This window comes from Vicugna pacos, chromosome 3, assembly GCF_048564905.1.
Source record: "Vicugna pacos chromosome 3, VicPac4, whole genome shotgun sequence".
Taxonomy (NCBI): domain Eukaryota; kingdom Metazoa; phylum Chordata; class Mammalia; order Artiodactyla; family Camelidae; genus Vicugna; species Vicugna pacos.
The window spans coordinates 35,523,801-35,537,254 of NC_132989.1; the positions used below are offsets into that span (position 1 = coordinate 35,523,801).

The 13,454-nt window shown below is 37.4% G+C and overlaps 1 protein-coding gene across 1 annotated transcript in view; it reads left to right on the plus strand.

The window, feature by feature from the left end:
• CEP120 (centrosomal protein 120) overlaps positions 1-12,947 on the plus strand; it is a 124,969-nt gene extending 112,022 nt beyond the window's left edge. The window contains exon 21 of the mRNA XM_072957701.1: positions 12,791-12,947. Within this exon, the coding sequence (XP_072813802.1) occupies positions 12,791-12,798 (8 nt within the window). The 3' untranslated portion in view covers positions 12,799-12,947. The remainder of the gene's footprint in view (positions 1-12,790) is intronic.
• The last annotated feature ends 507 nt before the right edge of the window (positions 12,948-13,454 follow it).

The following is a 13,454-nucleotide window of genomic DNA, read 5'->3' on the forward strand; positions in this document are numbered from 1 at the left end:
GTAATCAAAAACTCACAACAAACAAAAGTCCAGGACTTAATGGTTTGCCTGGTGAATGCCACCAAACATTCAAAGAAGAATTAATATCAATCCTCAAATTTATCCAAAAAGAACACACTTTCAAACTCCTTTTACGAGGTCAGTATTATCCTGACACTAAAACCAGACAAGGATGTCACAAGAAAAGAAAAATTTAGGTCAATATCCCTGATAAGTATAGCAAAATTCTCAACAAAATGTTAGCAAATTGAATTCAACAATACACCAAAAGGATCACACAGCATGGTCAACTAGAATTTATTCCAGGGATGCAAGGATGTTGCAACATCTGCATAATGACCAGTGTGATACACATTAACAAAATGAAGGCTAAAAATCGTATCATCACCTGAATATATGCAGAAAAAGCATTTGACGAAATTCATTATCCATTTATGACTAAAAACTCTCAAAGCGGGTATAGAGGGAAATTACCTCAATATAATAAAGGCCGTCTATGACAAGCCTGCAGCTAACACCATACTTAATGGTAAAAGCTAAAAGCTTTTCCTCTAAGATCAGGAACAAGACAAGGATACCCACTCTAACCATTTTCATTCAACATAGTATTGGAAGTCACAGCCAGAGTAATTATGGAAGAAAAAGAAACAAAATCATCTAAATCAGATAGGAAAAAATAAAACTGCCACTATTTGCAGATGATATAATATTATACATAGAAACACTGTAAAGATTCCATCAAAAGACCGTTAGGACTAATCAACAAATTCAGTAAAGTTGCAGAATACAAAATCAATATACAGAAATCTGTCACATTTCTAGAACTATAATGAACCATCAGAAAGAGGAATTAAGAAAATAATTCCATGTAAAGTATATCAAAAATAATAAAATACCTATCAAATTTAACCAAGGAAGTGAAAGGCTTATACACTAAAAATATAAGACTTTTTTTTAACATTTTTTATTGAGTTATAATCATTTTAAAATGTTGTGTCAAATTCCAGTGTAGAGCACAATTTTTCAGTTATACATGAACATATATATAATCATTGTCACATTTTTTTCTCTGTGAGCTACCAAAAAAATGTAAGACATTGATGAAAGAAATCAAAGAATACACAAATAAATGGAAAGATATTCCATGCTCATGGATTGGAAGAGTCAATATTGTAAAATATCCATACTATATAAAGCAATCTACAGATTCAATGCAATCCCTGTCAAAATACCCATGGCATTTTTCACAGAAATAAAACAAACATCCCTAAAATTTGTATGTGACCACAAAGACCCTCGAATAGCCAAAGTAATTCTGAGAAAGAAGAACAAACCTGGAGGCATTACACTCCCTGGTTTCAAACTGTATTACAAGGCTCTGGTAATCAAAATAGTATGGTATTGGCCTAAAAACACTAGATCAATGGGACAGAATAGAAAAGCTCAGAAATAAACTAATGCACATATGGTCAATGAATTTACAACAAAGGTGTCAAGAATATACAAGTGGAAAGGACAGTCTCTTGAATAAATGGTATTGGAAAAATTTGACAGCCACATGCAAAAAAAAAAGGGAACTGTACTATTTTCTTACACCATACACAAAACTTAAAATGAATTCAAGACTTGAATGTAAGATCTGCAACCATAAAACTCCTACAGAAAAACATAGATGGTAAACTTATCATTGGTCTTGGCAATGATTTTTTGGATTTGATACCAAAAGCAAAGGCAACAAAAGTAAAAACAAACAAGTGGGATGACATCGATCTAAACAGCTTCTGCACAGCAAAGCAAACTACCAACAACATGTAAATACAGCCTACAGAACGGGAGTAGAAATCTGCAAATCACACATCTGATAAGGGGCTAATATCTAAAGTATATAAAGAACTCATACACCTCAAAAGAAAAATCAAAAATCAAAAAATAAAACCTCAAACAATTCAAATTGAAAAATGGGCAGTGGATCAGAATAGACTTTTCCAAAGACAGAGAGGGCCCATAGGTGCATGAAAGATGCTCAGCATCACTAATCATCAGGGAAATACAAATCAGAACTACAGTGAGTATCGTTTCCCATCTATTAGAATGGTTATCTTCAAAATGACAAAAAATTACAAGTGTTCGCGAGGATGTGGAAAAAGGGAACCCTTGTGTTGGTGGGAATGTACGCTGCTGCAATCACTAGGGAAAAAAATATGGAGCGTCCTCAGAAGATTTAAAAATAGAACTATCATACAATCCAGTAATTCTACTTTCAAGTATTTATCTGAAGAAAACAAAAACTCTTGCTTGAAAAGATACATGCACCCCCATGTTCAGTGCAGCATTATTTACAATAGCCAAGATATGGAAGCAACCTCAGTGTCCACTGACAAGATGAATAGATAAAGAAATTTTGACACACACACACACACACACACAAATATTCTTTAGTCATTTAAATAAAAATGAAATCTTGCCATTTGGGACAACACAGATGGACCTTGAGGGCACTATGCTAAGTAGAATTAAGTCAGAGAAAGACAAACACCATAAAAAATAAGAAGTATTCCACTGACGAAATAAAACTATTTCTCTACCCTATTAAAAAAAAATTACAACCCCCCTCTACTCTGTCCTAGCATCTCAGACCGCATTAATCAACCTGCATTATTTTTTTCTTTATACACTTAATATCTTCTACCATTTCACTTCATTTTCCTTTTATTATGATGATTGTTAATTGTCCTTTTCTATATAGAACGTTAGTAGGTTCCTAATGAGAACTGGCTGAATGAACGAGTGACTGACTCTATGTGGACAGATACATTAAAAAAAAAAAATAGGAATACACCAAAATACTAACTCACTCTTTTTAGATGGTGTGATTATTATTTTCTTTTTTGTACTTCCCAAATCGTACACATTTTTTGCAAAGAATGTGGATAACTTTTATAATAAGGGAAACTAGTGTGTGTACACATATATAAGTTTCTAGAATGTTAAATTAGATCTCCAGGGTAGATCTTTACCCCTGAGTCACTCTAGATATTGTACGTTTTCAAAGACTCCCTGGAGAAATGATTTTACAATCTTTCTCATCAACCTATGCCAGGGTTTAACAACCCTGAGAGTCAAGAAATATTTCTATCTGACTTAGTTCTGCTTGCCACTGGCAAGGTTAAATGGTACCTCTGGGTCTACTGTCAGGCATTAAACATGTGTTGAAGACAATAAAAAACGGAGCAGGAGAGAGAGAGACTTTTTTTTGAACAGTGAGTGAATAATGACAATGAAAATAAACATAAGTAGGGGAGAGAAGAGGAGGAAACGCACAACAATTATAAGTTGCAAACATTTACTGAGCATGCTTCATGTGCCAACACCCTATACTGGATGCTACGGTTGCATAAAGTTGACTGTAACAGGGTGCCTGCCCTCAAGGAGTTTATAATGCAGCAGGAGAGCTCAAGGTCTCATGTTTATGCTTTGTCTTCTCCCATACCTCAGCGGGCATTTCTGACTATGGGCTTTCTGCTTCTTAGTAACTCTGTTAAAGAGGACAGCTGCTGGGAATGCTGGACAGCTAAATGTAGTAACGCTGTTTGGACAGTGTAACAAGTGCTGGACTAATTTCAACCATCCTATGGATTATCTCCCATATGTATTATCTGCAGATGTTATTGGACAGTGTCTTTTGTCTCATTTGAATCCTTGACTAGCTTTTCCTTAGCACAATTAGGACACAGGCTTGGCAGATTTCAAAATAACCCTAAGAATGGTCTAGGTGAAACAAACATGTAAATCTGGACTAGGAAAGAGAATTAGAATTCCAGAACCAAGCACAAGCAATTTCCAGATTTGTCATTTAGGTATGGATCCTAGGGTGTCTCTTTCTCTTGCCAGGAAATGGAGAGTAGTTTACAGGGCTGGTGTAAATCCTCCCTGCTTTCTACCTCCTGGGAGATGACAAAGAGTTAGCTGGTCATTGTCTGTCACAGAATGTTTTTGATAAGCTACCTTTGATATTTTTCTTCAAAGAACCCAGTTTGACTTTCCCTCCTGAGTTTTTATTTTCTAGTTCTTCACGCCCTCCTGAAGCTATGGGACCCTGAACCAACATCAGTGTTGCAAGGTTTGAATTTTGTCAGATTTCAGAGTAATTGTACTTGGCTCTGATTTTGAATTTTACTTGCTTTTTACATCCTGATAAAATGTATTCCCTCAGGCACCAGTGTAACCAATATTACTGCTGATCTATACACCTTTGAGTCACGTAGACTCTGGTCCTTTCTGCCAGGCTCACACTGCCCTCCCCATGTCCAGCTTTGGTCCTCCTTTGGGCTGGCCAGCCATTGTGCTTTGGTGGAATAACTGTGGGAAATGAAGTCAGGAGACCTGGATTTGGGTCCCAGAATGACTATTTCCTGTCCCTGGCCTTGGTTAAACTGTTTCTCTCTAAATCCACCCAAGGTGGTTGTGAGCATTCAACACAAGAGCAAAAGTGAAAATGCTTTGCAAACTGGAATCAAAATCATCAAGACCCACCTTCTGTTCTATCTTTTATTTTTGGTAGCAAATTTCTTGAATTCCCCTTTCTCCTTCCCATTAAAAGGCATTTCCTTTGTTTAAAAGACTCCAGTGGCCCCATTTTACCTAGTTAATGTCCACTCTGCCTTCAGATGCATCCTAACTGTCTCTACACCAGCAAGCCTCCCCTGACTTCTTACGTGGGTAATTTCTTCTTAAAACATGCTTAATGATACCATGACTCTCTCCTCCTCAGCTCTTGGAACAGCTGTAATTTTAAAATGACTCTGAGTTTACTTTTCTTACCCTGTTCTGCCCTGTATTTGCTGTGTTTTCTCGTAATGGTTTGTTCTGAAGTTTTATAGATATAGGTGAGTTAACCTGAATTGTTGCCACAGTATCAACTTTTAGTCTGAAAACCAAAATATACTAATGACGGTAAATGTAATAAAAGCACACAGTGAAAAAAGTAATTAGTTCATATAAAATACATCCTTTTTTGGTTTCAGGTAATTGGGTCTCTGTTTCAGTGAAGTATAAACAGAAATGCATATTCTGCAAAATGCCAAACTATGGAGAATGTAAAACAATCAGCAGTTGCCAGGGGTGGGATGAGAAGAGATGAACAGGCAGAACAGAGGATTCTTAGAGCCGGGAGGTACTGGTATGATATAACGATGATGGGTATGTGTCATTATATATTTGTACATGTACATGTACATATACATACATGTACATGTATATGTATATGTATATGTAATCTCCAAATCCACAGAACGTACACCAAGAGTAAGCCCTCAGGTAAACTATGGACCTTAGGTGATTACTATATGTTGATGTAGGTTCATCCCCAATTTTTAAAAAATGTACCTTTCTAGTGATGTTGACAATAGGGGAGGCTGTGTATCTGGAGACGGGGGGTATATGGGAAGTCTCCATCCCTCCGCTCTGTCAATTTTGTTGTAAGCCTAAAACTGCTCTAAAAAATAGTCTTTAAAAAAACTAGGGCATAAATCCTCATCTCCAGTTTCTGGTTTAATAGTAGGCCACTTCACCTGGCTAGTTAAGTCTCCTAGATGAGGAACTATCTTAAAAGTGCTAATTAGATGATATTATACCCAATAAATACCTTTCCTTGGTTGAGGTGGTTTTAGAGGGTGGAAATTAACCTGATGTGGCAGTCACTGTGTTGCCTACCCAGTGACCTTTCACTCCTGCTCTCTTCCTTGTGAGCAGAACTCATCTCCCCAGAAAGGCCCAAATGTTCAACAGTTGGATATTCGGCCTTCCTCATAGCGGGAGCATGGGTGTAAGACCCAGGGGGATCTGAGGAGAGTGGCTTATGGGAAAGGCTTTTCTCCTTAATTACTACTACTCCTCCTGCTGCTGCCGCCACCGCTACTACTACTGCCACTTTTTTCTGCCTTGATGTTGTTATGTCAATAACATACAGCCTGGCTCTTTGAGTTCAGTTCAAGGGCTTCTCATGGAGCCCTGAAGCAATACCTTCAGAACCACGAGTTTTCCTCCATCCCCTCTTTCACCCTGTAACAGCAAACCTAAATGTGTACAACTGCACTTCAGATGGGGGGCAATGGGTTCCATTACTAGCCAAGTTGATTAGGTTCCCACTGAGTAGTGTTTTGGCACCGATGCTCAGATGAACAATGGCATTACTTGGCAAAGGATGATTTTGTGGTTCCCAAGGTCAGTAGATCCAGGTTTCAAAATATTTGTTTGTTTTAGCTATGCCACTGCTTTTCAAAGTGTTTTTCACATAATGGCTCTGTTCAATCATTCTCATTTCTTTTTTTTTTCCCAAATAATTTTTTTTTAAATGGAGTTATTGGGAATTGAACCCAGAATCTTATGCATGCTAAGCGTGCACTCTACCAGTGAGTTATACCTTCCCCTCAATCATTCTCATTTCTATTGCCACAAAAGGGATGCCAGACTAAAAGGGAACACTAGCAAATCCAGCAAGTGGTGTCAGGAAAACTGGACAGCAGCATGTAAATCAATGAAATTAGAACACTCCCTCACACTGTACACAAAAATAAACTCAAAATGGCTTAAAGACTTAAACATAAGACAAGACATTATAAACCTCCTAGAAAACATACGCAAAATATTCTCTGACATAAATATTAGCAATGTTCTCCTAGGGCAGCTATCCAGGAAATAGAAATAAAAGCAAAAATAAACAAATGGGACCTAATTAAACTTACAAGCTTTTGCACATCAAAGGAAACCATAAGTAAAAGAAAACAACAACCTACAGAATGGGAGAAAATATTTGCAAATTGTCATGCTAAGTGAAGTACGCCAGAAAAAAAGAACAATACCATATGATACCACTCATGTGGAATCTAAAAAAAAAGAAAAGGGGACACTAATGAACTTATGTACAAAACAGACTCACAGACATAGTAAACAATCTTATGGTTACCAGGGGAAAAGGGGTGAGAAGGGATAAATCTGGGAGTTTGAGATCTGCAAATGTTAACCACTATATATAAAAACAGATTAAACAAATCCCTTCTGGATAGCACAGAGAACTATATTCAGTATCTTGTAATAACCTTTAATGAAAAAGAATATGAAAACAAATATGTGTGTGTGTGTGTGTGTGTGTGTGTGTGTGTGTGTATATGCATGACTGGGACACTGTGCTGTACATCAGAAATTGACACATTGTAACTGACTATACTTCAATTTAAAAAAACAAAAGCAAACAAAAAAACCCGAAGGTTTGATTCCTCTTAAAAGTCAACTGGAAGATATAGAAAGATAGACATGGTGGGAAAGTTCAGATTGAACCCATGTCTTGAACTACAGATTATCTTAGGAATTCACATGAGGGATCTGCTACTCACTTTTTTCCCTCAGAATGTGCATCTTTATCCCAGTGTTGTTTTCTTCCTTAGGGAAGCCTGACTGCAAAGCTAGACAAATATTTTTGAATTCTTAAGTGATTGTTGAGAGGCATGAAGGCCTGAGACACAATGGCTTTAGCCGAACCTTTATCCAGGAGCACAACATTTCGTCCCTATTTATGGAGTGCACCCTGCTCTGTGGGCAGAGCACAGAGCATGCGTACTAGAGCAGGACAGATGAGGACTAGAGACTGCAGGGTCTGCCCTAAAAAATCTTATGGTTCAATTTTGAGGAAAAGCCAAATGAGCATGGCAATCTAGTAAGAACAGTTATTTGGAAGCACAAAAATAAACTATTATATATGTGGATACAAAATCTGGAAGCTTCTTTATGGTTATAAATACTTAGGAACCTGTGAAAATTATTGTATCCCCATATATCATCTTCAGGAAGTCTAAGAAATGTAGGGTTTTTTTTTCTCATACTGCATGAAAAGTTGCTCATATAATGAATTTAAGGTTTAAAAGTCAAAGGATGCAGAATATACTTGGGGAGTGAAACACCAAGCTTATATCATGCTTCCAAGATGCTCATAAAACACTTTTATTTGGAAGCATATGTTATAAGGTTACAAAGTGGAATATAATTTGAGTAACTCTTCTAAGGTTCAGTATCATTAAGACTGGATAAAGACTGGTGAAATTATTTTCTAAGAAATAAAACTTAAAACATTAGATGAAAAGTTCTAAGAAAAATATTAGCAGACCAAACCCAACAATGTAAAACAAGTTCTATATCATGCACAATCAAGTAGAGTTTTCCCCTAGCCTGGAAGGTTAATTTAACATTAGAAAATCTATTACAGACATTCATCACAGTAACAGAAAAACCGTATCTCAATAATGAAAAAGTATTTGACAAAATTGAATATACATTCATAGAAAAAACCTCTTATCAACGAAAGAGAACTATACTGACTGAATACTGATAAAGGGTATCTACTGCAACATCACATTTAATGGTGAAATGTGGAGAGTACTCCCTTAAAAGTTAGAAGTAAAACAAGTGTTGCCTGTTATTAAAAATTCAACCTTTCTCCAGTGAAGTTAAGGCAACAAAATAAAAGTACTGGAAAGTAACAAAAAACTACCTATATTCTCAGATAAAACCATTGTGTAAAAGAAAATCTACAGATGAAGAACTACAAGTTGCTAGATACAAAATCAATATATAAAAATCAATTACATTTATTCAGTGCTGAAGTACAGAAATGCCATTTTGAAAAGATACCATTAACACATTATCAAAAATATTAAGATTACAGGAATTAATTTAAGCCAAGATATGTAAAACTTCTAAGAATAAAATTATAAAGTTTTCTGAAATGTATTAGAGACAGCTTGACTCAAATCATGTACCATGCTCATGGACTGAAAAGTTCAACATCATTAAGGTGTCAGTGTTCTCCAAATTGATACTTAGATTCAATATAATTCCAACAAAAATCGTCCTAAGGTTTTTTTCCCTATGAAACTGACAAACTGATTCTAATATTTATAGCAAAAATCAGGATGTCAATGGGGAACTTAATTTTATCGATATCACCATTTACAATGAAACTATAACTGATTCAGTATAGTATCAATTTAGGGATAGACAAATTGATCAAAGAGACAGAGTCCAGAAAAAAAATACATACACACACACTTAGTTTATAACAACAGTATTGTATTTCAGGGACTTTTCAATACATGATGCTGGGACAATTGGATATCCATATTGTAAAAAATAAAACTGTCTGTACTTCATGCCACATATGAAAATCAATTCCAGGTGGATTAAAACTTAAATGTGCAGGTAAAATTGTAACACTTAGAAGACAACATAGGAGACTATCTTTATAACCAAGGATTACAGATGGGTTTCTTAAATAAGACACAAAACCCCCACGAACTATAGAGACAAAGTAATAAATTAAACTTCATTAAAACTAAGAACCTCAGTTCATCAAAATTTACCATAAAGACAGTTAAAGGACATGCCACAAATCAAGAGAAGATACTTGCAAAATACGTAACTAACAAGCGGAAATAGGCAATGGAAAAGAAAACAGACCCTTCACAGAAGAGGAAATCCAGATGGCCAATGAAAAGATGTGCAATCTCATTACTCACTGAAGAAATGTAAGTACAAATAACAGTAAGGATCCATTTTGTTATCACTAAATTGGAAAAAAAAACTGATACTATTAAACATTGGTGAAGGCATGCACAATTCCTCTCTATACATATGCTAGTGAGACAGTAAATCCATATTCAGTACAGAAAACGATTTGGCATTATCAGTAAATAAAGATGCACATACCCAGTAATTCCACTCCCAGTTATACACTCTAGGCCTAAAGAAATTCTAGAGTGAATACCAGGAAAAGGGTATAAAACATTTACAACAGCACTATTTGTAATAGAAGAAAGTGGAAATAACCCAAATGTCCACCAACAACAGAATGGATGAAAATAGCAGTGAACCTAAGTGCTACCATGCTCCATGCAACAAAACTACTCCGTGCAGCAAATGACTGCTCTTATAAACAGTATTATCTGTAAGGAAGCCATAAACATATATGTAATGATTCCCTATGTATATAGGATTCAAAACCATGAAGAAATCTTAAAGTATTTTTACAGACAGAAACACATAGTAAAATTACATATTAAAATCATAAGGGACTGCTAATTGAAAATTCAGATGGAAGGAGATGGTGACACTGGATTAGAGAGGAGTTCAAAGATCTTAAAAGGAAAGAGCTGTGTTCCATACTACATATTCATTGTATCATTATTCTTTATACTTCACATATATTTTAAATATTCTTTTATATCAGGCTAATAGCCAATGTTTTAAAAGAGAAATACTGACCTGTAGCCATCTTTACATTGATTAAATCTAGTTAAACACTTTCCTGTAGAAATACACTTCCTAACGTTAATATTGGAATAGAAGTAAAAAGTAAATCCTCATTATCCTAATAAGCATGACAGAAAAATCTTCAAAGAGGAACTTCAGGCAAAGGAGGAAAGAGAGAATAAAATAACCACCCGCCTTCATGAAGCCAAAAGTCTCCTTTGGAAAAGAAGCAAGAGACCTCCTCCCCACCAGCCGACAGCGCCTTTAACTCCGTGATAAGGCTGTAAATTCTCTTTGCCGGCCTGGAACTTAGTGTAAACACTCCAAGAGCCTGAGGGACCACAGAGAGAGAAATGGCCTGGCTCTGGCTGCCTCTCCTCTGGGGGAATGCTCACTATCAACTGTTGAATCACAAAACCCAAGCTCCCCGCATCCATCAAGGGCAGTGAGCCCCTGCGGTGCGGAGCGTTTCTGGCGCAGGGCGAGGGGGCAGGGGGTGGAGGGCTGGGCCCCCGCCCAGCCACCAGAGCTGGCCGGGTCCTGGGATCCCCGGCAGGGCGCAGCGCCACAGGCCAGTCTCCCGCCCATCACCGCCTTTCCTCCATCTCTCCATCTGGCAGACTACACTTCGCACCTTCAGCTCCCACATCCAACTGGCCTCCGTGAGCGAACGCATAGCTAATACTCCAGAACTGCCACTTGTGGAATCAAAAAGCAAGATGCGCTGGGCACCAAGCTGATAGATACGTATTTCGACGTTCACGTGGCAGATTAAAGCACATCTTGCAAGTCGTTGGGGTATCTTGCGACCCCTTCCCTGAAATACAGCACCATGTGTATATAAGGCAAGGAAAACTGAGCCGCTTGTGGGAGAGCAGGCGGCCTGCCCTCCGGCAAGCCAGCCCGAAACTTCTCAGATAGCAGTTGGCAATAACAACTCAGCCTGTCCGCTACAGTACTTAAAGCTGATGGATATATTATTTTTGTTTGGGGGTGGGGGGAGTCTGTTCTACCATTAATGACTCCTAGAGCATTAGCTCAACTATTTTCTTTTATATTAAAATAAAAGATGATTTAGGAAGGTTTCCCATGGCTTCTCAGTAACTTATGCCAGTGTACAGTATTTAAATCAACTTTATTGAGGTGTAATTTACATACAATGAAGTGCACTCACTTTAAGTGTATAGTTCTAGGCATTTAATCTGTACAACTACTGCAGTGAAGATGCAGGGCATTTCCAATACCCGACCAAGCTCCCCTGGCTCCTTCCTGTCCGTGGTTCCTCTACCTGCACCCCTGGCCTCAGGCAATCTCTGATCTGTTTTCTGTCACTGGAGGTTAGTTTTGTCATTTCTAAAATTTCAGTTAGAGAGCAGAGCCAAGACGGCAGAGTAGAGAGACTCACAGCTCGCCACCTACCACAAATACACCAAGAATTACATCTACAAACCCATTGAATCACACAGAACACCTACTGAACTCTGGCAAAGTGTCTCTCACTTCAAAATATAGGAGGATTCTCACAAAATCCGATAAACAACAAGTGTATACTGTATAGTACAGGGAACCATATTCAATATCTTGTAGTAACTTATGGTGAAAAAGAATATGAAAAGGAATATAGGTATGTTCCTATACGACTGAAGTACTGTGCTGTACACCAGAAATTGACACAACATTGTAAACCGACTGTACTTCAATAAAAATATATTTAAAAATAAAATAAAATTTCAAATAAACGGAATCAGCCAATATATTTTTAATTCAGATTTTCTGCATCCTGATAAACTTCTATTTTCTCAGGCATTTCTCTTGGTTTGTATTTTTCAAAATGGCATGACATTATTTTGCTTTGTTTTCCCCCCAAATGGTTTTTCCAATTTTAGTACATGCAGTGCTGAAAGGAACACTTTCAGCCTGGTTTTTAAACTTATAAACCAGAAAAGTTAAAGATTTTTAAATTAAAGTGAAAATATGTATGACTCACATCATGATATTTAAGAAAACACTTCCATCCTATCTGTGCCATATGAGTTAACTGGACAAGTTGTCTAACCCCATGACTGTGGCTGACGGCAAGTGTCGGCTTCTGAGGGGGTATGACAAGGTTCATTTACAATATCCATGAACAGAACAAGAAAGAAAATGCTGACAGATCAGCCAATTATCAAAGAGTGAAAAATAAAAAGCTGCCGATTGGAATTACCGAAGAGAATCTCATCTCTGTCCAGTCACTGGTGGTGGCCACAGAAGGTGGTTTCTCTCTCTACGTTTCTATAATGCCTTCTGAGAGGCAGGAGAGTTTTAGGTAATATAATTGATTCCACGGATTGCCAGCTGTGCCCAGTCCAGGGAGACCAGAAGCCTCTCCAAAATGGGCAAGGCTGAGGTTCCCTCTCTTCTCAGTAATGTCTTCTTGGGCAGAAAGCTTCTTAACTCAGGACTGGACTTGCCCCTAGCAAAATTTTCACCTTTCTCCTTTATCTTCCAGGCCATTAACTTTGGGGACTGTTTGAGGCTGCAAGTCACACAGAGAGCTTCATCCACCAGAGCAGAAAAAAGGAGACTACAGTCTGTTTTCCAGCCTTCTATTTTTGTTACCCATCATATCTATTTTAATGGCAATTAAACTCTGGTGCCCTCTCTTATCTCTGCTGGCTAATGTATTTAATTCCACCACTCCCAAAGGGAATAATCCCAAATCTAAAGCCTGTGCTGTATTAAAGACCCATGAATGCTTAATCAGAGCAAACAGAGGATTTGGTTTGTATAAACAGCAAAAGCTCATGTCTTTTATGTCCAGAGAGCAGGACTAAAAGAAGAAAATGACGATAAATCATTTCAAGAAACAGCATAACGTAAATGTTGTATGTTTATTTAAAACTTCATACGGTCATTTGTCTAGAGCTACAGCCCAGCTTCACAAAATGACTTGCCATAGTGAGTTCGGAGGCAAGCAGCATTCAAGAGCCAAAAGACGAACTGCCTCCTTCCCAAACGGGCTATGGGGAAAACGATAAGCTCTTAAGCAGAACCAGAGAGTCTAAGAGGGTAATGCAGCAGTAACTCACACTTTGATAACTGGGGTTTGTGTTTTGCTTTTTTAACAGTTCTTTGTTAAGGTATCAAGTTACACAACGATCAAGATGGTTTTA